The 23,222-nt window shown below is 46.3% G+C and overlaps 1 protein-coding gene across 10 annotated transcripts in view; it reads right to left on the bottom strand.

The window, feature by feature from the left end:
• The window catches only part of BCAS1 (brain enriched myelin associated protein 1), an 85,492-nt gene extending 66,786 nt beyond the window's left edge, over positions 1-18,706 (bottom strand). For 3 of the 10 annotated variants that reach the window (XM_031433583.2, XM_031433585.2, XM_031433590.2), the window contains exons 1-3: positions 18,587-18,700; positions 8,563-8,639; positions 6,235-6,313 (exon numbers count right to left, since the gene is read on the bottom strand). In XM_031433583.2, the coding sequence (XP_031289443.2) occupies positions 6,235-6,313; positions 8,563-8,634 (151 nt within the window). In that variant the 5' untranslated portion in view covers positions 8,635-8,639; positions 18,587-18,700. Of the gene's footprint in view, positions 1-6,234; positions 6,314-8,562; positions 8,640-18,586 lie in introns of all 10 variants that reach the window. The other 7 variants (XM_031433584.2, XM_031433587.2, XM_031433589.2 and 4 more) reach the window with 5 other exon arrangements.
• Between the last annotated feature and the right edge of the window lie 4,516 nt (positions 18,707-23,222).

The following is a 23,222-nucleotide window of genomic DNA, read 5'->3' as shown; positions in this document are numbered from 1 at the left end:
TTGCTCCTTACCAATTTCTACTGATTAAAAAGTCCAAGGACCCAGGTCGGTAACATCGTTATAATTTCATTCACAAATGAAGTGTCTACTGACGATTCCCCACTCAGACACCCCTTCCTCTGTGACACCATCATGTATGCCAATGTGGTGATCCGTCAGGATAAAGGTTAAATGAAGAGGAAAGACAATGCACCCCAACTGCAAAGGGAAACTGCAAATCTTGCAAAAGGCGGAGGGTGCGGAGAGTCATGTAAAAATCACACACGTGGCTACTGTCGGGTGAGGATCTGGCAGACTTAAAGCAGTGCGCCAAAGGAGAAGGGAAAATAGAAGGGAAGGTAGGTGACGACACTCCAAGTTCTTCAAAGGAGAACTGCATCTGAGTATCAAAGGATTACGACGGTCCCTTGGGAAAACTCATGAAGGCCTCAAAATGTTTTGCAAAAATGACCCTGTCATTCGCGGTCAGCCTGCAGGAGTCAAATGACACTTCAAACAACTGTGGCTTTCTGTGTTGTGTAAATGCACTTGTTGTTTTAAAGGTCTTGAAATAAGGATTCATGCGGCAGATACTCACGGCTTGGAGGAAGATGTTAGATTTGAAAATTTCACTGAATGATCAGATTTCATGCTTTCCATTTCAAAATTAAAAAGCCAGGATGTCTTCTTCAAGAAACTCTAGCATAAATAAAAGAAAGGAATAGGGTTGGGGGCAGGAGGGAAGAATTCTTGGCTATTGGTTGGATACAACACATCTGAACATTGGTGATGAAAATGCTGGGTTCAAATTATGTGGGCCAAAGGTAACTGCCCACCCCTCGCTCTCGAGAGAGCATCCTCTAAAGTCAGCCATGAGTGTCGGTCACTGTGGGGCAAGACTGCCCTGGTGAGGCTCATGCTTTCCCCTCTCCTCTTTACTCACACATTTCCTATCATTCATATGCCTACAAAAGTCTGGAACAAAGATAATTCAAATGCAGAGCCAGACTTTGCGCCAACATGAGTAAATATTGTCACTCAAAGACACTTCAGATGCTTGATTTTTTTTTTCTCAGTTTGCTCATACACATTTAACATGTGTTTACTTCCCATATGATCAATCTCTCAACTCTTTTCTTTCCTTGTCTCCACCCTGCACCCTAACTGCAGGATGACCAACATCTGCAAACCAGTGTGGCTTATCAAACTCCGTCCCTGCTCATACAAATATGTACAAGTATCCCAGATACATGCACAAGGGGGTTGCACTTGTCCTTGTTGGTTTTTATAAACATAGGGTTATATTAGACACAGTTTGTGATTGTTTTGTGTATCATTGTCATGGATTGAATGTTTGTGGCCCCCCTCCAAAATTCATATGCTGAAATCCTGACCTCCCACTGCGATGGCATTAGGAGGCGGAGCCTTTGGGAGGTAATTAGCTCATGAGGGTGGGGCTCTCATGAATGGGATTAGTGCCCTTATAAAGAAGGTCCCAAAGACCCCTCTCGCCCCCTCTACCACGTGAGGGCACAGTGAAAAGACTGCAGACTGTGAACCAGGAAGAGGGCCCTCACCAGACGAGGAATCTGCTGGCCCCTTGATGTTGGACTTCTCGCCCTCCAGAACTGCGAGAAATAACACAGGGTGTTTAAGCCATCCAGTCTATGGTATTTCTGTTAGAGCAGCCCAAACAGACTAAGACAACCACAGTTCTCCCTCCCAGTCAATACATCCAAAGCTATCTTATCTCTTTAATAGCTGCAAAATACTCCTTAGTATGGAGATACCAAAAGACACCGAAGCCACTGCCTGATCAGTGAATGTTCTGATAGTTTCCGCACCACTTTTTCTATTTCCACTACAAACAATGCTGTGGAAAATTTCCATGATCAAAACTCCTAAGCTAGTGCTTTGTTTCTATAGAATAGAGGCCCAGATGTGGAGCTGCTGCACCCAAATTAATGTACATTTAATTTTTAAAAACAGACACTGCCAGGTCACCTTCCCCAAAGAGGCTCCAAAGACTCACATTTCCAGAGGAAATGTGATGAGTGTCTCCCATCCACAAGGGTGGCAGGGATGCGAAGCAGCCAGAACATTGATCACAAATATAATATTAAGCACCTTTTAAGTGGTTAAACAAAAATTTACCAGGGAAAATCATACATCATTCTATTAGTGCCCTCAGCTGTTAGGACACAAAGAGTAGGCTTTGGAGATAGCAGTTGGGGACAGGTTGGCGGGTGGGTGGCGGGTGGGGGGCAGGTGGGATTCAGGCCCACAGAACACTGCTAACGAGTGACAGTGACTAGCCTGAGGCCCTGGGGCACTGAGAGGGGCTAGCCAGAAAGTACTGTGAGACAAGGCGCTCTGGCGGAGAAGGCTGGGGAAAAGCAGTCAAATCAAGAAGACGTTACATTCCCCAGGGCAGAGCTACAAATGACCAGTGAGCACATAACAAGACACTCAGCATCATCCGTCATTAGTGAAAGGCAATCAGAACCACAGCAGGGTACCACCTCACAGCCACGAGGATGCCCGTAATCAAGACAGGCAATAACCAGCGTCGGTGAGGATGCACAGAAATCAGAACCCTCGTACATTGCCGGTGGGACATAAAATGGCGCAGTTGCTTTGGAAAGCCGTTTAGCAGTTCCTCAGAAAGTTAAACATGGCGTTACTAGGTAACCCAGCAATTCCATTCCTAGGTCCACAGCCAAGAGAACGAAAACATGTTCATACAAACACTTGTACACACAGGCTCGGAGCAGCATTGTTCACAACAGCCAAAAGGTGGAAACAACTCAGATGTCCATCAGCCGATGAATGGATAAACAAAATGTGGGGCATCCATACAATGGAGGCTTATTTAGCCCAATCAGACACTGAAGTACCCCTACCAGCCACAACACAGGAGACCCCTGAAAACATCACGCTAAGCGGAAGCATCCAGATACAAAATGCCACATACTGTACGAAGCTCTTCATATAAAATGCCCAGAACAGGCAAATCCACAGAGACGGAAAGTAGATTAGTGGTTGCCAGGGGCTGGGGGAGGGGAAATAGAGACGAACTGCTCGAGGAACCTCTCTGTGCCGTGATAAAAAATGTCCTGGGATCGATAGCGGGGATGGCTGCACCGCCTTGCTGATGTACTAGAAAGCACTGAATTGTACACTTTAAAAGGGTGAATTTTATGGTTTGTGAATTATATCTCAGTCTTGAAAATGAAGACATTTTATAAACAAACCCCCACACAGTGGGTGATGGGGTCGGAGGGTGAACACCCAACCCCGAGCAGAGAGTCCACAGGGAAGACAGACGGCTGGATTTCAAGCCAATGAAAAGATGTTCAGTCTCATGAACAGCAAAATACAAGCAAAATGAAATTACAGCAGGACTTGGCATTCCCCCTACTAAACTGGTGAAAAGGGAGACATTCAGGAACAAGCAGGGGAGAGAGCGTGAGAAAGGACAGCCACACCTATTGTTGGTGGGAGTGTAATTTGGCCGTCTCTTTGGAGGAGAACTCAGTACTATATATCCATATTTAAAAAGTCACAAACTCTGTGAGCTTTAATTTCTGCTTCTAGAATGCTACCCTATAAATATAAATGCACAGAGGCACGAAGTTACATATAACACACACTATCTGCTGGACTATTGTCGTGGTGGCAAAATGTCAGAGACAAACTAATTGCTTATCAGTAGGGACCTGTTGAGACCTGGTCAAATGAACGATCGCTCGTCCATACAATGCAATACTCCCCATGCATTGACATGAGAGGCAGGAAGAGGCTGGTGACATTTTCTCCTCCTGTGGTTGCCAATCCTGGCTGTGTATCGGAATCCTCTAGGAGCTTTTACCAGTTCAGATCCCTGGGCCTCAACCTCAGGGTCTCCTAGACAGAGGCTACAGGAGGGGACCTGGGCATCTAAGTTTTTAATAAGCCACCCAGGTAAGATATTGGGATATAATATAATGAGAAGTACATATTTGGTCTTCATCCCTGTTTCTGGGACACAGCTTTAAAACTTAACTTTACAAGCCACGGGGATGACTTTTGTTTTTCGTAACAAGCCAGCCCCTTTTTAACCACATCTGAGTTTCTATTAATGAGGTGACTTCTGAAAAGCCCTAAGGGTGGGGGCCCTGGTTGCCAGGAGGACAAGTCATATGATTAAAGGTTGGGACTTTCAGCCTCAGCCCCCATCTCTGGGGTGGGGAGAGGGTGGGAGTCTTGAGTTTCATCTCCAGTGGCCAGTGACTTAATTAAGGTGCCTACCTAGTCAAGGATCCACAAAAGTCCCTAAAGGACAGGGTTCAGAGAGCTTCTGGGTTGGTGACCACGTGGAGGTCCTGGGAGGGTGGTGTGTCCTGAGAGGGCACGGAAGCTCCACTGCCCCCAGGATCCGCCCAGCCTCCCACCCCCACAGCTCTCCCCGGGAACCTCTCCCATCTGCCTGCTGTTGAGTTGCATCCACTTATAATAAACTGGTAATCTAGTAAGTACACTGTTTTCCTAGTTCTGTGAGCCATTCTAGCAAGTAACTGAACCTGAACAGGAGGTCATGGGAACCTCTGATTTGTAACCACACAGGACAGAGGTTGTGGGTAACCTGGGGACTCCCCATGTGCAACTGGCAACTGAGGTAGGAGGGAGTCCGGTGGGACTGAGCCCTTAACCTGTGGGAACTGATGCTAACTCTTGGTGGATGATGTCAGAACCGAACTGAATTATAGGACACCCAGCTGGGGTCACAGAACTACTTGGTGTGGAAAACCCACACATCTGCTGTCAGATGTGGTGTGAGCAGCAGAGCGCAGAGAGGGGAAACAGAGCAGGTGTTTTTTTCTTATACTAGGAAAATTTAAAGCCTCCAGAACCGATGATATGATTCATCACCTCACTGTTCAGAAGAAACTGAAGACCAGAAACTTACATGTAAATGACAGTAACCATAACCACCATGTAATCATGACTGCTAACAAATACAGAGCACCCACTCTGTGCCAGGCACTGAAATATGCTTTCATTGTATTTGATTCCTATACTGTAGGTACTATTATCATCCCACTTCACAGACAAGGAGGCTGAGGTTCAGAGAAGTTAAGTAACTGGCTTAAGCTCACACAGCTGGTAGGTGGCAAAACCAGCAGTCTGATTCAGAGTTCCTATCCTCAACCACTAGGTTATACTACCTCTTCTTATGTAATTTATAGGTATCCTTCACATAGTAGAACTTAGTCACTTTTGATGCTTCTAATTTATAGCCTTCTACTCCAGGATAAAAATCAAATAGGTAAGTACATTGTCCAGTTTTAACACTGCCCTCATGCAGAGAAAATTCTGTTGTCTTCAATACTTTACTTGGTTTGTTTTTTTTGTTTTTTGTTTTTTGGATTCTTAAGTGCTGGGTAATACATAGAACGCTTTGTGAATGATTTCCTTGAGTCCTCTCAGCAAATCTGTGATGCAGCTGTTCATATCCCCACTTTAGAGATGGGAAAACTGAGGCTTAGAAAACCAAATGACCTGCTCCAGATCACACAGCTAGTATGTTGCAGAGCAGGGATTTCAACCTTGGTCTGTTAGACTCCAAAGAGGCCAGCCTTAGTTTTTACTTTATTGCTTTTAACTTATCTGTCGTAATCCTCGGCTTTCCAAACATACATACACAAGAGAGGTAAGTATTGTGAAGAGTTGAATTGCACTCCCCCTGCCCCAGAAGATAAAGTCCTAATCCCCCAGTTCTTGTGACCTTGTTCGGAAATAGAATTTTGCAGATGACCACGTTAAGGTGGGGGCGGTTGGGGTGTGCCCAATCGCACGTGACTATGTCCTTATAAAAGGGGGAAGTTTGGACACAGCGACAGACATGCATAGAAGGAAGATGCTGGGAAGACACAGTGAGAGCACCACTTAGAAGACGAGGAATCCGTGAGGCTCCCTGCAGCTGGGGCAGAGGCAGGGAACAGAGCCTTCCGCCTGGTTCTAGAAGACGCCAACCCAGCCGACACCTTCATTTCTGACTTCTGCCCCCTACCATGGTGAGAAAATAAATTTCTGTTGCTTATGTCACCCGATTTATGACACTGTGTTTGCAGCCCCAGGAAGCACACCGGTGTCTTTCACATGCACCTATGGCTTCACCTTTTCGATTTTGTTTCACCATCAACAGAATCAGCAGCCCCTTCCCTTCCCCTACCCCTCACCCCCCAGGAGAAGCAGTCCCGGCATTACACTGACCTTCATCATACTGTTGAACAGGGTGGGGCTGTGAGACCACCAGCATCCCGTTTTGATGACACTCGCTCTCAGGCATCACCTGGAAGAGAACGCGGGGCAGTGTTAAGCGAGTCTTTTGAGAAAAATCAGATGAACTCAAGGAAGAACCTCAAGGCCACAAGGGCGTCTCACAAAATCAAACTTAATTTCAAGGCTGCACTTCCAGAAACTACCTCGCTTTCTGTCACGCCTCAGAGAAACTAAACCTGCTCCAAGGACTGGATTCCTGTGTTGATGAGAGCTTTCCATGGTCGATGTCTCATTTCAGTAAGCCCCCAGCACAGGGAGGACGGACCCCCTCACACAGCTGGGACGCACGGGCGAACTGGGGCACTGGTCTGACCTGCCGGGATCAAGAACTTGCAGATTTCAAACCCTGCGAGGTTCCCTGCGAGGTTCCTTGCGCTCACTGTCCTGCAGCAGGCCTGTTCTGTTGTTTATTGCAGCCATCAAAAAGGAGTGACTGTATATATATACAAAATATATACATATGTAAAATGTATACATACACAAAAATGTATACATATACTCGCAGACACAGACTGGCAAGGAAGGAAAAAGGAATGCATGTTACATAATGTCATTTTAAAAATAAAATAAATGGTACCCTGGGTAGTTGGCATCAATTGGATATTGATTATATGCTAAGTGCTTTGTTTATCCTGTCTTATTTTGCTAATACGATTAGTAGTGTAATACATATTAATAAATTCGGAGAGAAAAAAAAAAACTGAAAGACTAAATACCAACCTCCCGATGATGGGAAACTCCTGGGGCGATACGGACGCCTTCTCCTTTCTTTACATTTTTGTAAGAGTTTTGTTTAAAATAAGCCTGTCTTCTTGAATTTATCATTAGCCCTACCAGGAAGTCATAAAATCTAAATATCAAACCCATGTGATCATTTGGCTCTGAGGTCACACTGGCACCCCTGGGGTAGCACTTGGTGTGCAAATTTGATTTCTTTGGCTCACAGAGGGTTTTTTTTTTAGTACTTTGGAATCAGTTGCCAATATTTAAAAATCAAGTTTCATTATCACTGTTTTCCAGCTCCTAATGAAAAACAAGGCCCTGGGACCACGCTGAGGGTGCGGTCGGCCAGAGCCAGCCGTCTTCAAATGCGCTTCACGCTCCTGCCTTGTTCATTTCTGTTACTCCCTGGCCCCTGGAGGCCAGAGGCTCCCAGGCCCGGAATCATTCGGGGAGCCTGAGAAACTGCTGGTGGCTGGGCCCACACCCAGAGGTGTGTTTTAGTTGGTCTCAAGTGGGGCTGGGCGTCAGAAGTTTTCAAAATTTCCCAGGGAATTTTAACACACAGTCGGGTTTGAGACCAACTTTGAGTTTTCAGCCCATGTCTCCAAACCCGGCCTTCCATCCTGAGCAGGAATGCCCTAACTTCTGACTGATATTCAGGCATAGGGATGACCTCCTCCTACAATTATTTCCATCTTCACCTGGGCTCCAGGGCTGAAATGGAATTGACTGCCGAAGCACTGACGGTGGAAACTTAGGTTTTCTGCGACTTGCATGTAGACCTATGATCTCAGGGGAAACACTTGGGTGTCCCTGGCCTCGGCTCCCCAGAGCGGTCTTCTACAGGGGGGATTTGCAAACAAGTTCTCAGCCCTGGCTGAATGTACAACAGCTGAGGAGCTTTGAAAATCCAGATGCCTGCCCTCGCTCCCACACATGATTCCGAGTTCATTGGTCTAGGGTGCCACACCAGCCTCGCAATTTATTTTGAAGCCTCCCAGATGAGTCTATTGTTCAGCCATGGTTGTAAGTCACTGATAGAAAACTGGGTTTCTCATCCTCTCCACTGTTGATCCTTTGGGCTGGGTCATTCTTTGTTGTGGGAATGTCCTGTGCGTTGTAGGGTGTCCATCCTCATCCCTGGCTCTAGTAACTAGATGCCAGTCGCACTACCCGAGTTGTGACAACCAAGAAGCATCTCCAGACACTGCCCAGGGTTCCCTGGTGGCGAGGCAAAATCACCCACAGTTGAGAACCACTGGTTCAGACCCACCTGACAACAGGTATCAAATTGTCCCCATAGGAATCAGTCACCATGGGGGTGCTTAGAGACACAGGATCCACAGGCTCCCAGCCCAAGAGCCTGCACTTTTAACAAGCTCCTTGATGGGTTCTGGAGGTTGGACCACAACTGAACAAGCCATGGGAAAGCAGCAAGGCATCACTCACGTCTGTGTGATGAGCCCTGTCGTTTATCCCGCCGTCATCCCAGACTCCACATACTAGTAGCGAATGACCCAGTGGGAACTACGCTACCTTGTGAGTGTCTGTTTCCGACTCATTCTCTTGGTCCTCAAGTCTTTGGGGAACACTCATTTGGTTACCCATTGTCCCTGCAATAGAGAAAAAGAGGGAGAGACACAGAAAATTTAAAACCCAAGACAAACAAAAGTCTCACTCCAAACTAACGTGTAGAGATCTGTCGTGTTACTATGGGTGTGTTACCACAAGCCCAAGGCAGACCGATAGCTTATAGTTGTTTTGGGAAATGAGAGGAGGTTTGAGGCTCATATATTCAACAGAATTAAAGTCAAATGCAGCCTCGACTTTTAACTGCATTTCATTTTTGGGGGGATATTATCATCATGGAAAGTATATTCGGTGCAGATAACATTTTCTCCCTTTTTGGCCAATCACAGCTATGATACCGAGGAGGTTTTAGAACGAGGACAGTTAAAATAATACATGTAATTTTTAGTATTCTCTGACCCACAAACTAAATTAGGTCCCCTGTTAAAACCTCTCATAGCACTGGCGTTTTTTTCTGTTTGTTTTGTTTTGTTTTTCATAGTACTTAGCACTACTTGTAATTACATATTTATTTGGCTATATTTTCATTCATTTATTGATTCCACAGATACTGAAGATGCAAAAAATATTGAAAACCAATTCTGCATCTTATGCTGTGCTAGGCAGTAGGGTCAAAGTTGTGAATTTAAAAAGATAAGGCCCCCTGACTTCAAGGAGGTGCATTCTGGTGGGTTGACAGGCAATGAATAAATAGACAATAAATCCACAAATCAGGCCATTTTTGATAGTTCAAGGCAGCATGGTGCAGTGGTTACAGGCACAGACCAGGAGCAAAACAACCTGGCTTGAACCCTCTCTCTGCCCCTCACTGCTGTGTGTCCTTGGATGTGTGTCCTTAGCCTCTCTGTGCCTTACAGGATGGCTACATGGCCACAATGAGTTAGTTCTTATAAAGTGGTTACAACAATGTCTGGCTCTTAATAAGCAATCTATGAGTGTTTGTTAAATAAAACACGTAGGATTCAATGTTATAAATAAAAGGAAATTGGTAGCATAACAAGTGGGGGGCCGTGGTGGAAGGCAGGAGGTGGCAGCACTAGATAAGATGGTTCTGGGATGAAGTAATTGATCCAGAGCAAAACAGAATATTGAACTTCTGTCTCCCTTTCCCAATAGATTGTAAGCACCATGAGGGCAGGAACTGTCTGTCTTTACCCATCGTAATATCTCCTATTCTCAGCGCTGCATCTGCATTAATTAGATGCGACATTATTACTTATTAGTTGAGTGGAGGGAACAATCGTTTGTAACAACCCCTGACCCGGCAGGCACTGAACTAGGCACTTCCCCACATCATCACTAAACCCTCTCAAGGGCCTCGCTGTAACAGTAAAGAGGACAGTAAACATTTATTCAGCCTGTTCTCAGCTCCAAGCCCTGTCTTCCAAGCGCGTTTCCGGTCTGGTCGCTGGTAGCCGTACGGCGCCTTGTGTAACAGGTGTCACCATCATCTCATTTTAGACGGGAGGGAGGAAGCTGAGTCACAAGGAGGTTAAATTTCTTTCCAAAGGTCAACCGCTAATGACGGCAGAAGCAAGATTCAAACACAGGCTGCCTGTGCTCCCAACCGCTGGAATGTTCCACATACTGTGGTCTCCCAAACTCACCCAGGACACACATCCAGAAAACAGCCGAGTGAGAATCTGACCCAGCGTACGTCTGGCTCCAGAGGTGGGGGCTCTTTTAGGCACGTCAAGCTGCCTTACTACCCAAAAGCTTTTCTTACACACATTCCCAGGTAGCCCCTCTCTAAAGACCTGGCTGCTGGCCCTTCTGCCCTGGTGGCTCTCAGAAGAACAGCCAGGGCTTCTGATTTCTGGCTGAAAGCAGCCGGTGCATCTCCAAGGATTCCCACGGGCCTCTGGCTCATGGTATGAGTTTTTGTGACCTGGTAACAGATTCGAGTGATCAGAAATTATGGAGGCCAGGAAAGGGTCACAGATCTCACCACCTGCTTTCTCAGGGGAACTTGGCAGATAGCAGAATCTGGGGATTTTATACATGTGCTAATTGAAACATGTAACAAAGCTGAACAGTGCGAAAGCGTACAGGACACTAGTTGTGTTGCAATATTTTCTATTTATAAAATCCAGGATATGCACACTTACAACAGGCTATCACTTCATGTACAAATGGGACATTAGGAATACAATATTAAATAGTCAAGACTGGGGTCAGCAAATGACAGCTGTGGGACAAATTCAGCCTGTGGCCTGTTTTAGGATGGTGGGGGCTAATGGGTTTCACATTTATAAGTGGTTGGGGAAAAGAATCCAAAGAATCATAGATTGTGACACATGAAAATGATATGAAATTCAAATTTTGGTGTCCATAAATAAAACTTTATGGGAAGACATCCACGTCCATTCATTTATGTACTGTCTACGTGTGGCGGCTTTCACACGCAGGGGCGGAGTTCAGTAGGTGCAACAGAGACCAGATGGCCTTCAGAGCCTGAGACATTTACTGTCTGGCCCTTTCCAGGAAGTTTATCCATCCTGCCTAAGATCACCCCAGATAACATATACCCATTTTGCAAATAAGGAGACTGAAGCAGCTGAGAGATTAAGTGATGCCCGAAGGAAGACTAACCAGGATTTGAACCTATGTGTATAAAAATAATAACCACAACAACTCTAATAACCATAAAATATAATAATATTAACAACAAACTTGGTGAGAAACTGTTCTTTAAGCATTACTTGCAGTAAGCTGATTTATTCCTTACAGCAAATCAACAAGGCATCACCATTCCAATTTTACAGATGAGAAAACTGAGAATCGTAGGTTAAATGCCTCGCCCAAGGCCACCTGCAAAAATGTATACACACTGGAAGATGCCTCCAGCTAAATCCAACTTCTTATAAAATTAAAAATTATTTTCCAATGGGGTTTACAGATTTTTAAAGTTCCTATTATTCAATTTACATTTAATCCAATTTGGGGGCCACTTTCAATACAAATATTTGAGGCTGTGAAAAATCCTTGGACTGGGAGAGGTGTCATGTGTGCAGGCAAGAGAGAAACTTTTCCAACCCACAGAGTTCGAATTCCTTTATCCAGATCATTGCATGTTTTAAGAAGCCCCTTGGCAAATTCGAGGCCAAATGGACTGAAAGAAGGAAAATCCATTTGCATGCCTCTTGCAGGGACAACTTGGATTCAGATAATAATTGCTTTCCCCCAGCAGTTATAACATACGTGTTGTGAAATTGCTCCTGCCCTTCCTTCAAGTTTTGTGAAGAGCCAGATTTCTGTGTCAGAAACAAATGGTTACTGCCACCTATTGGTCAACATCAGTATTGGAAGAAATGAAAGTACTCAGCCTACAGGGGGAGGTCAAATGTCTGGGGGGAGGGGGGGGTTCAAGGGAATGCTTTTACGTTTAGCAATTAAACCTTCTGTCAAAAGTTGGCAAGAGAGTGGCAAGTCCTTCCTCTAATGCCCCCAAGATGGAACAACTAATAAGACAATGATAGTGATCAAATCTGACTTGTATGCAGGGTGCCCCCTGTGCCAGCCCAGTGCTGAGAAATCTAGGAAGAGAGCGGGGTGGCATACAGGACAAGAATGTGGGCTCTGGAGACAGAGCACCAAGCTGGAATTCCCCGCTTGGCCACAAACTGAATGAGAGACCCCGGGCAAGTTGCTGAGCCTCGCTGGGCCTCAGTTTCCTCTTCTGTAAAATGGGGACAATCAGAGCCACTGAAGAGGTTGTTGTGAGAGTTAAAGGAGTTCATACAGGGAAGGTGCCCCAAGCAGGGCGTGGCACACAGTGAGTATCCTGCAGGTGCTCAGAAGGACCGTCATGATCCGCATGGGCATTTTCCGTCAGTCTCCCCCGAAGTGCCTGATACAATCAACTCAAGAACTTGGCAGCACTTCGGATTCTCACTGTCGTCGAACCAAACACGGGGCCTTGGGTCTGTATTTTTAGCAGATGCACACAGGTGAGTCTCAGGATCAGGCATGCATGGGAAACACCGTGGTGGCAGCATGTGTCCAGGTCATCCTGGGCGTGACGCATTCTGGGATGCAGGACTTTCCTGTTAAGCTGGTAAAGTCCCGGGCAAACCAGGATGAGTGATCACCCCGGAAGCCAGCTCAGGGACTCTGTGAGGCAAGGACTCTTTTTACTCCACTTAACAGATGGCAAAACTGAGGCTCCAAGTGGTCCAGACCATAATCCCTGTCTGTGATGAAGTTTTCTCTAGTCTCCAACAAAGGAGAAACATAAATCAGATGACAAGTTTTTCAAGAAAAACATTCTTTGAAAGAGCTAGGTCTTATTTAAAAAAAAAGAAAAGAAGTTTAAAGGTGATGTCAAAATGCCCTTTTTTAATGAACCAGCGGTTTTAGCTGTTTTGTTTTTATGACCTTATCTGACATTAAACACAAGCCTCCAGACAGCAGAGCGGTTTTGTTTTTGAAATTGGACTCGTGTCTGAAGGCCTAGTGTCGGGGTAAGTTTTTGGCTGGGGGTCATCCGCCTGAGAAAATCCCTTTATTTCTTCACTTCCCAGCCATGTTCTTGAGGCCAGTCTTCAAATTAGGTTACACACCAGAACCACCAGTGGAGAGTTAGGTCCCGGTGCCCAGGCCCCAGCCAGACTGATTCCATCAGGTTCTCCGGGGTGGGGCCCGGGCACTGGAATATTTTCAAGATCTCTAAGTGACTTCCATGACAGCTGAGGCTGAGAGGCGTGGATTTGGATATTCTGGAGCAGTGAGCATCTCCAGGCCGGGGGCTCTCCCGGACACCGGCCACCCTGAGACACAGACCCAGGATCTAGACCCTCAGATGGCGCAGGACCTCGGTCTTCAAAGCCCACAAATCACAGTCAGCCTCGAGCATCTGAAAACACTCCCAGCCCTTTCAAAGCGCTCCTTTCGGGACCCTCTGTTTTGTCAACCGGCATATCAAGACGCCGGGAGGTTTGGTTCCAGTTATTCAGAACTATATATTTATATTTCATATTTTAGATCTTGTCCCATTTCTTGATGAGTCACATTATTACATGAAAATGTTCTCTTTAGAAATGTGCTTCTCTTTGCTTCTTACAGTAATTCAAGGGTGGTATCCCCAGGGGACATTTGGAAATGGCATTTATGATGGCCATGACTCAGGGTGGGGGATGCTATTGGCATCCCGTGGGCAGAGACCAGAGACGCTGCTAAGCACCCTCCAGTGCACAGGATAGCCCCACAGCAGAGAACCATCTGGGCCCGATGTCACTAGGGTGGACGCTGAGGGACTCTGGACTTAGGGACTGTTTTCTTGCGCTGATGGCCAGTGTCGCCCGCATTTCTGAAGCGTGGGTAGAGAACCAGTCCATGGTGGTGACACAGAGTCAACCCTCCCACCCGGGCGGGTGTCCTGGCTCACACCGGCTGTGTGCAGAAGCCTCAGCTCCTGGTCTGTAAAGGCTGGGGTGGAGAAAGGACCGTCAAGTCTACCCTCCCAGTCTCCCGTGAAGGTGAAAGGAAAGAGTCCGGGCAGTGTTTGGCCCAGTGGCTGGTACAAAGCGGTGGAGGAGTAAAGATCAGCTACTGTAAGTGGTAAATTAAATGTGCCATTCTTTAACCATGGTAATACCTAATATTTCTACAGGGCCTTCTCGGTACTGGGCGTTGCTCTAAATGCTTTTCTATATCCCATCACATTACAGCCTCCCAAGAGCCTTATGAGGCAGGTATTCTTTTCAATTTTTTTTTTTAAGCAGGACCGGGGATTGAACCCAGGCTCTTGTGCATGCTAAGCATGCGCTCTGCTACTGAGCTATACCCTCCCCTTCGGGTATTCTCATGGTCCCCATTTTACAGATGCAGCACTGAGCCCAGGGAGCCTAAGCTCCTGGCCTAGGAGCACGCTGTGGGCTGAGCTACGGCCCCCCTCCAAACCCAGTGAGACTGTATTTAGAGACACGACTTGTTAGGAAGTAGGTAAGATTAAAGGAAGTCATAAGGGTGGGGCCCTAACCTCAAAGAATTAGCATCCTTATAGGAGGAGACACCCAGGAACTTGCTTTCCTTCTCTCCCTACCGAGTGAGGACACAGAGGAAGGACAGAGGGGTGAGGACTGCAAGCCAGGAAGAGAACTTTCATCAAAACCAGAATTGGTTAGGAGCTTGATCTTGGACTTCCCGGCTCCCAGAACCATGAGAAAATAAGTATCTCCTGTTGTAGCCTCCCAGCCCACGGCATGTTTTTGTTACAGCAGCCTGAGCTGACTAATACAGATCATCTGCTAGTAAGTGAGTGGGGGCCTCAGGACTTAACCCTCAGCATCCTGGCTCCAGAGCTCAAACTCTTAGCTTTATACTTTCTTACCTTTACTGTCTCCTCTGCCATAGAAGTTATTCTGTGGTTTGTTAAGTATTTGTATATAACATAATATAACATAGAATATAAAATATTGATTGCGTGTCTGTCTTTGCAATGTGAGAAATTAAAATCATAACTAGTCAAGAAGGTAGCTAGATCTAAAGTGAGGAATAAAGAGTTGAAAAATCATCAGTAATCTTTGTAAAGATTTTGCCAAGGGCTCAGCAGTAGTCAGATGAGAAAATGTGACTGGTGTTCATGTGGCCCCATTTGACTTAATCAGTCAATTCATTAATTTAAAATTTTTTATTGAATAACTTTGACATGTGACACTGCATAAGTTTAAGGTGTAACAGGCGTTGCTTTGATCCATTTATATATTGTAATATGATTGCCAATGTAGCAAGTTATGCCTTACACAGTTAATACAATAGAATTGTCTATAATCATTATATGAGGTGACATTATCTGGCTTATTTACTACTCATTGCAAGTTTGTACCTTTAAACACCACTCTTATCCCCCCCACCCCTCCCACCACCTCCTATGTTGCCTCATTTAATATTTTAATTTTTCTAAATTAACTTTTTTGGGGGGAGAGGTAATTAGGTTTATCCATCTATTCATTTAATGGAGGTACTAGGGCTTGAACCCAGGACCTTGTGCACGCTAGGCATGAGCTCTACCACTGAGCTATACCCTCCCCCATCACCTCATTTTCGTCACAGGTTAACAGTACGCCCACCTCTGGGAACAGATCAAACACCAAGCATGTTACAAGGTGCCCTGGAGAAAGCATTTCTGCAGCTGCCGGCAGCTAAATGACTGCTGAATGGAAGGAGGAGGTCCCCGAAGGGTGGAATGGTGACAGAATTAGTCACTGAATAAACAGAAACACCTTTGATCAATGCAATGGAATGCTGTCGGCAAACTGTGGCCCCTTCTCGCCCCATTGAGGGCGGTGCCCGCACGGCCAGGTGTGGTTTCTGGTTCCCTGATGGAAGGCTGAATGATACCGTGGCCATGTCCTGACACCCTGATATTTTCTGTCTCAGCCCCATGTTTGCTTCATTTACAACTCAGCCACACTGTGAATTTGTTCATGAGTGTTTACTAGGTTTTTGCCTGTGTTCCTACCTGGACTATAACCTAGGCACGCCCAGCAGAACGAGCCCTCTGCCCCCAACTCCCAAGGCAAGGTCAACACGAGGAAAGAGAACAGACCTGCTCTGCCGGGTCCCATGGCCCTGCGTCTCCCCATGGGCCGCTCGTGCAGTGGTGCCTGCTGCCTCCTGCACAAGGGGGCACATGAGGACTGAAACCCATCCCTCACTGTGCCCCCAAGCCCTGAGCTCTGTTCCCTGGTCTGGGTCTGTGAGGGCCCAGGGGAAGGGGCTTCTCTATCAAAGTCGTGCTGAGTGTTTTAGGAACATTTGGTAACCGATGTCTTGCCATTGGAACCCTGAATTGTCTTTGCATCCATTTTATGGATTGCTGTTCCCCGAAGGGTTAGAGCTCACTATCTTACTCTGAGTGTTGTACTGAACATCGTTAAGCTAATAAGGCTAGCAGGTAGCAGCAACTGCACGCTTACTGTGAGCCTGGCAGGGCCCGAGGTAGCGGAAGGCAGGAGAGGCGTCCGGGTGCAAAATGCACGGAGGCCTCCCTCTCCCGGTTGGACAGGCGCAGAACGGGCCTCCCCGCGCTTCCCTCTGAAGGTGCCTGGCTTGCTTCACCCTGGGGCCAGGCACCTTACTTCCACTGTCTCCGTTCTCCCTCATGGCAGCCCATGACTCCCCCATTGCACAGATGAAAAAACTGAGGCTAGGTGGTGCCACCCCCTCCTCCCTAGTAAACTCCTTCTCCTGCTTGCACAGGGCAAGCCCTCAATTCACACCTGGTGATTAAATGGTTGCAGGAGAGTAAAGTAACCCTGATCAGAGGGAAAGCCTCGGAGAGGCAGAGCTAAGGCGGTACCTGCTTCCACATGCCTCAGGCACTCGAATCCTGGCCCAGCTCTGGGCAGCAATAGAAGCTGGGGACACCATGACACTCAACAAACATTTAACACGCCAGCTGCACAGGTGAGCCTGCGTGGGGTGGTGGCGCTGACTCCCCTGGGCCTTTTGCAGCCTCTCTCCCAACTCTCTCTGCATTCCCTGTCATCGGAAACCAGCCGGGAGGGGCTCTTCCCAGCCCATCGCTCTCCTGAAGCACCTGCCTTTTCCCCCAAAAGACAATCTTCCCAAATTTCAGAACCCTTTGGAAAAAAATTCCACCTTGATTTGGGACCCCTTAAACTGAAAACTATGTTAGCCCACCTCTCTCTTGGTTTTTATTTAGGGAGAGCACGGATCTCTGCACCCTGGCTTCAAGGCAGTGCAATCCCAGCAGGGGCGATGAGGGTGGAGCTAGGCGCCCCCTGGTGCCAAATTTAAGGGGGCACCGGAAAACTCAGCCTTCAAGGGAAGTAATATATTTTAACACAATAATTTTAAATAACCAAAATTAATGCTGGGTCTGAGCTGCTCTTTAATGAGCACGTTATTGTGTTCATGGTGGATGTTTTGGCCTTCATTTTAAAATCTTAAAATAGCGCCTGAAAATATAATTTATCTTGCTGACTAAGCTTCTTTGTGTCTCTTAAATTCTGCACCCGAGGTCACTGTCTCACTCATCTCAGTGACGTCCTGTCCTGGACGGAATTCCAGTTCTACAACTTCCTTTCTATGAGATCTGGAAGGAGTCCCTCTCACCCCCCAACCCTCCCCCACCAGCCTTATTTTCCTAACTATCACCCGGAGATGATGATAACAACAAAAATAGCAGCTAAAATCTATTAAGCACACAGGCATTCCCGTGCATCAGTCCCCTCAGCCCTACTGGACGTCACTTTGATCTCAGTACTATTATGATGCCCACTTTACAGATAAGGAAACTGAGGCCCAGAGAGTCAAGTCACCAGCCTCGGGGCACCCAGACACCCCATGGTGCAGCCGAGGCATCTGACAGTCATTCAGTCAGGCTCTGGACCACCCCCATCCTCTTAACACGTGATTCTTGAAGGCAGGAATCCGCGTTTCTCAAGGCAATGCAAATTCTAGAGCCTTGTTGCTGGCATCTGAATCCTCCCTCAAGGAGTCATCTTGAATGTTAAATAAGACAATTTCTGCAAAGAGCCAGACTCACAAAAGGCACTCTCAGAGTCCTTCCCCTTGTCTCCATTACTTCCTAGACAATGCCCCTAGACACAAAGCTGACTTTACTCAGGGAGGGGGGCGCTTCTTGTCCTGATGGTGGTCTCCAAATTGCATAGCACACCCCTCCAAATGCTGACTTTTTCCCAAGTTTTACACTTGAAATGACACTCAATGGTTCCGTGCAAATAGGAGCTACTTCTGGTGCTTTGTCACTGAGACGGCCAGCACCATCATTTAATCCTTGTGTGACCCTTGTAGGTAAGGCTATCTTTGGGTCCATTTCACAGATAGTGAAACTGAGGCTCTCATTTGACCAACGCTGCAGTGAATCACCGGCAGAGCCGGAGTCAGACTCAGCCCTCTCTGTCCCCTGGCTTACACATTTCACTGCCTGCCACAAACAACAAACCCTCAAGCCATGCTTAAAGGATCTGGAAGCAGTTACCTGTTGAACCCCCGGTGGGAGTGTCTTCAGGCCCCCGGAGTCACCTGGAGCTGCTTCTGCTCAGAGTGCCGTGTCTCCAGCTGGGCTGCGCAGTGCCAGGCTGCCAACTGAGCGCGGCTCCCTGCCCTTTGCTTCCTCGTCCGGAACCTGAATACACAGAGCAGGGCAAACACAAGTCTGGGTGGGGCCCTCCTCTCCCCTGACAGCCCTGTAGAAGCAGGTTTTCTTCCTGGATTCAGGAGCCGTCCTCACCTCTCCAGTAAAAACCAGGTACCTGGCTTCTCTTGTGCTAATGCCTCCCTGGCACTGCAAGCATCCTGTCTGGTTACCTTCATCCACCCACCACAGCCACTCGAGCAGACCTGGGCAGCTAATCCCCTTCCCCAGTGACCAGGGGTCATGGGCGGGGCCGGGAAAACATGTTCTGTAAGGTTCTGCAGTTCTGTCTGCCTTTCACCTTCATTTTTTTCCGGAACACCACCTAACCACCACCACCTAATCGGAAGGAAATAGCATCTCACCCCTGCCCCACCCCTAGTCATGCAAACATCATGCCCAAAGGGCTTTGGATACTGGAAAGCAGGTAACTGAAGGGTGGCTTATTGCTCTGGAGACAGAGCATGGCATTGGAAAGAGCATTCTTTTCCTCTGCAGGCTAGAAATTAAAGACAGGCTATTGAATTGATTTAATTCCAGTGAGGATATTTATTAAGGTGTCTTAGAAAGACGTATGCAAACATAAATAAAAAAGAAAACAAAAGAAGATAGAAAAATAAGAGTGGGTACATCGAATGGGACCAGGACCACAAATAAATGTGCATGTTGATTTATGAACTTGTTATAAAGGCTTCACAGATGTGGCTTCGGGCTTCCTAATAGCTAATGCAAAAAGGGAAACATGATAAATTGTATTATTCATTGATCTTGAGAAAACATTCAAGACAAATACAAACCAGCAATTATTGTGGCTTTATTCATTAATATGTGCATCCACATGCCCATCACAAATACTCATTAAGTACCAGGCTATATATAGGCCTGGGTTTAGAGAAGTGAGGAAAAGAGGCCCTGTCCCCACCCTACCTGGGCTCATTATAAACACAGAGTCCTACAAACAAACGGAGAATCACAGGGCGGGAGCCTCATTATGAAACAAGAGCTGAGGTTGCTAAGAGAGAGAAACAGGGAGAGCTAGAGGAGAACCCTTCCAGAAAGCCACATGTAAGGGACAAAAATACTCCTTAAATAAATGCTGCGTTTACAATTGGATGCACCATAATTAGGTCTATAAACTCAGTTCCAGCTCGGCGCTGCACCTTTAAGTCTGGAATGTAATAAACCCAATTGCTAAGCAGCTGCCAGGCGCGCACGCAGAGCCAGCACGAGAGCAGAGGCGGTCTGGACTGGACGGCCAAGGGCTTGGGCTCGGCCCAGCGCTCAGACTGGGATCCTGACCAGCTGCGGAGCGGGAGCCACTGCCCACCCCCGCCTCCGTCTCTGACGCCCCTCCGGGCTGCCAGCGTGTTTGTGTTTCTGTCGTGCTCATTTTCGTATCCCTGATCCTGCAGAACGAACCAGACAGCCCTTTGCCTGCATTTTACTCTTTGCAAAGCATTTCACCCCCATCCATCTCAGTTGCGTCCACACCGTGATTAGGAATTTTGCACCCATTTTACAAATGAAACACACGAGGCTTAGGGCTGCACTGACTTGGGCCATGAAGGAATATCATTCTGGCACTTGGCGGCATGTGTGGCATGTCATGGACTCTCCTCCAGTGTCAACTGAGTAGAAGCGTCGGCTGGGCTGGGCTGTGTGATTGGCAGGACCCAGTGCAAAAGGGAAATGCACAGCCCCTCGTTCTAAAAGCAGGAACGAGTCCAGTTAGAGGTCCTAAAATAGAGCGTCTTCCTCTCTTCCGCGGTCTCTCTCTACTCACTATATATTTTATTTGCTATTCTAAGTCACTCTAAGTAAAGAAAAATGAACATTTTAAATGATTAGCTTGAATCTTGCCATTCATTTTTCTATTGTGCAATCCCGATTTTACACGCAAGGAGCTCACGTGCAGAATCCCCCAAATCACACAGGTCCTATTTCTTTTTTAGTAAAACCGAGTAAGCCACACAGACTCGGTTGCTTTGATTTCGCTTCTAGACACACACATCCCCCCGACACGCTCCACTTCCAGTGTACCGACGAGGAAGGAAGGTTCGAAAGGCAGAGAAGCTTCCGGCTGCTCCGTCTTTCCTTTTCTAAGTCATCTTTGTCACACATTGGTTCTCACAGGGAGGTAACATGAGTAAGAAAGGGTACAACAGGGTTCTTCTGCTGTTCATGTTTCTTAGAATGCATTACCTTCCTTCTGCGTCTGAGACGATTTCTGATTTGAATGGAAACTGTGGCTTCTCAGGGCCACCAGTGTGGCTACGAACTCAGCTGTAGATGTAACATGCTTATCTGGTACCGCACCTGAGGCTCACTGAACACCCACCCATCAGCGTGCACTGCAGCCCTCCGCCCGCCGGGTACCATGATGCTGTGTGAGTGCAGCAACGCACAGTGGGCGTGTGTATTGCACATACTTCCTCGGCTCACGTACATGCTTCCTTTCTCATCAGATTTTTTTTAAGACTCCTTTTTTAGGTTCTGAGCAAAACTGAGAGGAAGGTAAGGGGCTCCCCCATATACCACCTGGTCCCACACACGCATGGCCTTCCCCATGATCAACATGCCCCACCAGAGTGGTACATTTGTTACGATCGATGAACCTATGTGGACCCATCACATTACCCCAAATCCATAGTTTTGATTAATGATCACTCTTTTTGTTTGTTTGTTTGTTTGTTTTGTGTGTGTTTTAATATATATATTTTTACTGAATTACAGTCAGTTTACAATGTGTGTCAATTTATGGTGTACAGCACAATGCTTCAGTCATATAGGAACATACATATATTCGTTTTCATATTCTTTTTCGTCATAAGTTACTACAAGATATTGAATATAGTTCCCTGTGCTATACAGTATAAACTTGTTGTTTATCTATCTTAGTTAGTATCTGCATATCTCAAACTACCAATTTATCCCTTCCCACCCTCCCTTCCCTAGCTGGTAACCATAAGTTTGTTTTCTATGTCTGTGAGTCTGTTTCTATTTTGTAAATAAGTTTGTCTTTCTTTTTTTTAGATTCCACATATGAGTGATATCCTATGGTATTTTTCCTTCTCTTTCTGGCTTACTTCACTTAGAGTGGCTTCATTCACTAGAATGACGATCTCTAGGTCCATCCATGTTACTGCAAATGGCAGTATTTTATTATTTTTATGGCTGAGTAGTATTCCATTGTATAAATACACCACAGCTTCTTTATCCAGTCATCCATCAGTGTACGTTTAGGCTGTTTCCATGTCTGGGCTGTTGTACATAGTGCAGCTATGAACATCGGGGTGCATCAGATCACTCTCAACATTATACATTCTATGAGTTTGGACAAATGTATGATGACATGTATCTGCCACTGTAGTATCATACAGAACAATGTCCCTGTCCTACAGATCTTCTGTGCTCTGCCTAGTCATCCGTCCTTCCTCCAAACCCCTGGAAACCAGTAACACTTTTAATTCTCCATAGTTTTGCTTTTTCCATGTCATATAGCTGGGATCATACAGTTTGTAGCCTTTTCAGACTGGCTTCTTTCCCTTAAGAATTTAAGTTTCACTCAAGTGCCACTTCACTGGCATTTAAGTTTCCTCCATGTCTTTTCATGACTTGCTACCTCATCTCTTTTTAGCGCTGAGTAATATTCCACTGTCCGGATACACCTGTTTATTTATCCATTTATCTACTGAAGGACTTCTGGGTTACTTCCAAGTTGGGGCAATTATAGATAAATCTGCTTGCTGTAAATATCCGTGTCCAGGTGTCTGTGTGGACTTAACTCTTTAATTCCTTTGGGTTAATACCAAGGAATTCACATGCTAAATCATATGGTAAAAGTATGCTTAGTTCCATAAGAAACTGCCAAACTCTTGCAAAGTGGCCATCACCTTCTGTACTCCCACCAGCAATGTATGAGAGCTTCCGTGGCTCCACATGCTCACCAGCATTTGACGTCATCAGTGTCCTAGTCTGACTATTCTAACAGGTTCTCCCATCAGATTTCACTTCCACAACACGAGTTCAAGGATAAAATTGTTAAAAAAAAAAAAAAAAAAGATAAAATTGTTAAGAATTTCAAGATGGTGACCACAGAGTATTTTTTTAATTGAAGTATACTTGATTTGCAATGTTTCAGGTGTTTAGCAAAGTGATTCAGTTATATATATATATACATGTATTTCTTTTTCAGATTCCTTTCCATTATAGGTTATTACAAGATACTGAATTCAGTTCCCTGTGCTATAAGTAGGTCCCTATTGTTCATCTGTTTGATATACAGTAGTGTGTATCTGTTAATCCCAAACTCCTAATCCATCCCTCCCCACCGACCACAGAGTATTGAGTCAAGTAGCAGAGAGTCCTCAGAAATACAGACTTCTTGGTGGAAGAACTCACTTCTCACTGTCCACACGGCAGGCGCTGCCCCCAGCTGTGCATACTTTACGTGGTGTTCACAATGATGTCTCCCGCCTGG

The sequence above is a fragment of the Camelus dromedarius genome, chromosome 18, assembly GCF_036321535.1.
Source record: "Camelus dromedarius isolate mCamDro1 chromosome 18, mCamDro1.pat, whole genome shotgun sequence".
Classification (NCBI taxonomy): domain Eukaryota; kingdom Metazoa; phylum Chordata; class Mammalia; order Artiodactyla; family Camelidae; genus Camelus; species Camelus dromedarius.
This window is presented reverse-complemented; position numbering and strand designations above follow the sequence as displayed.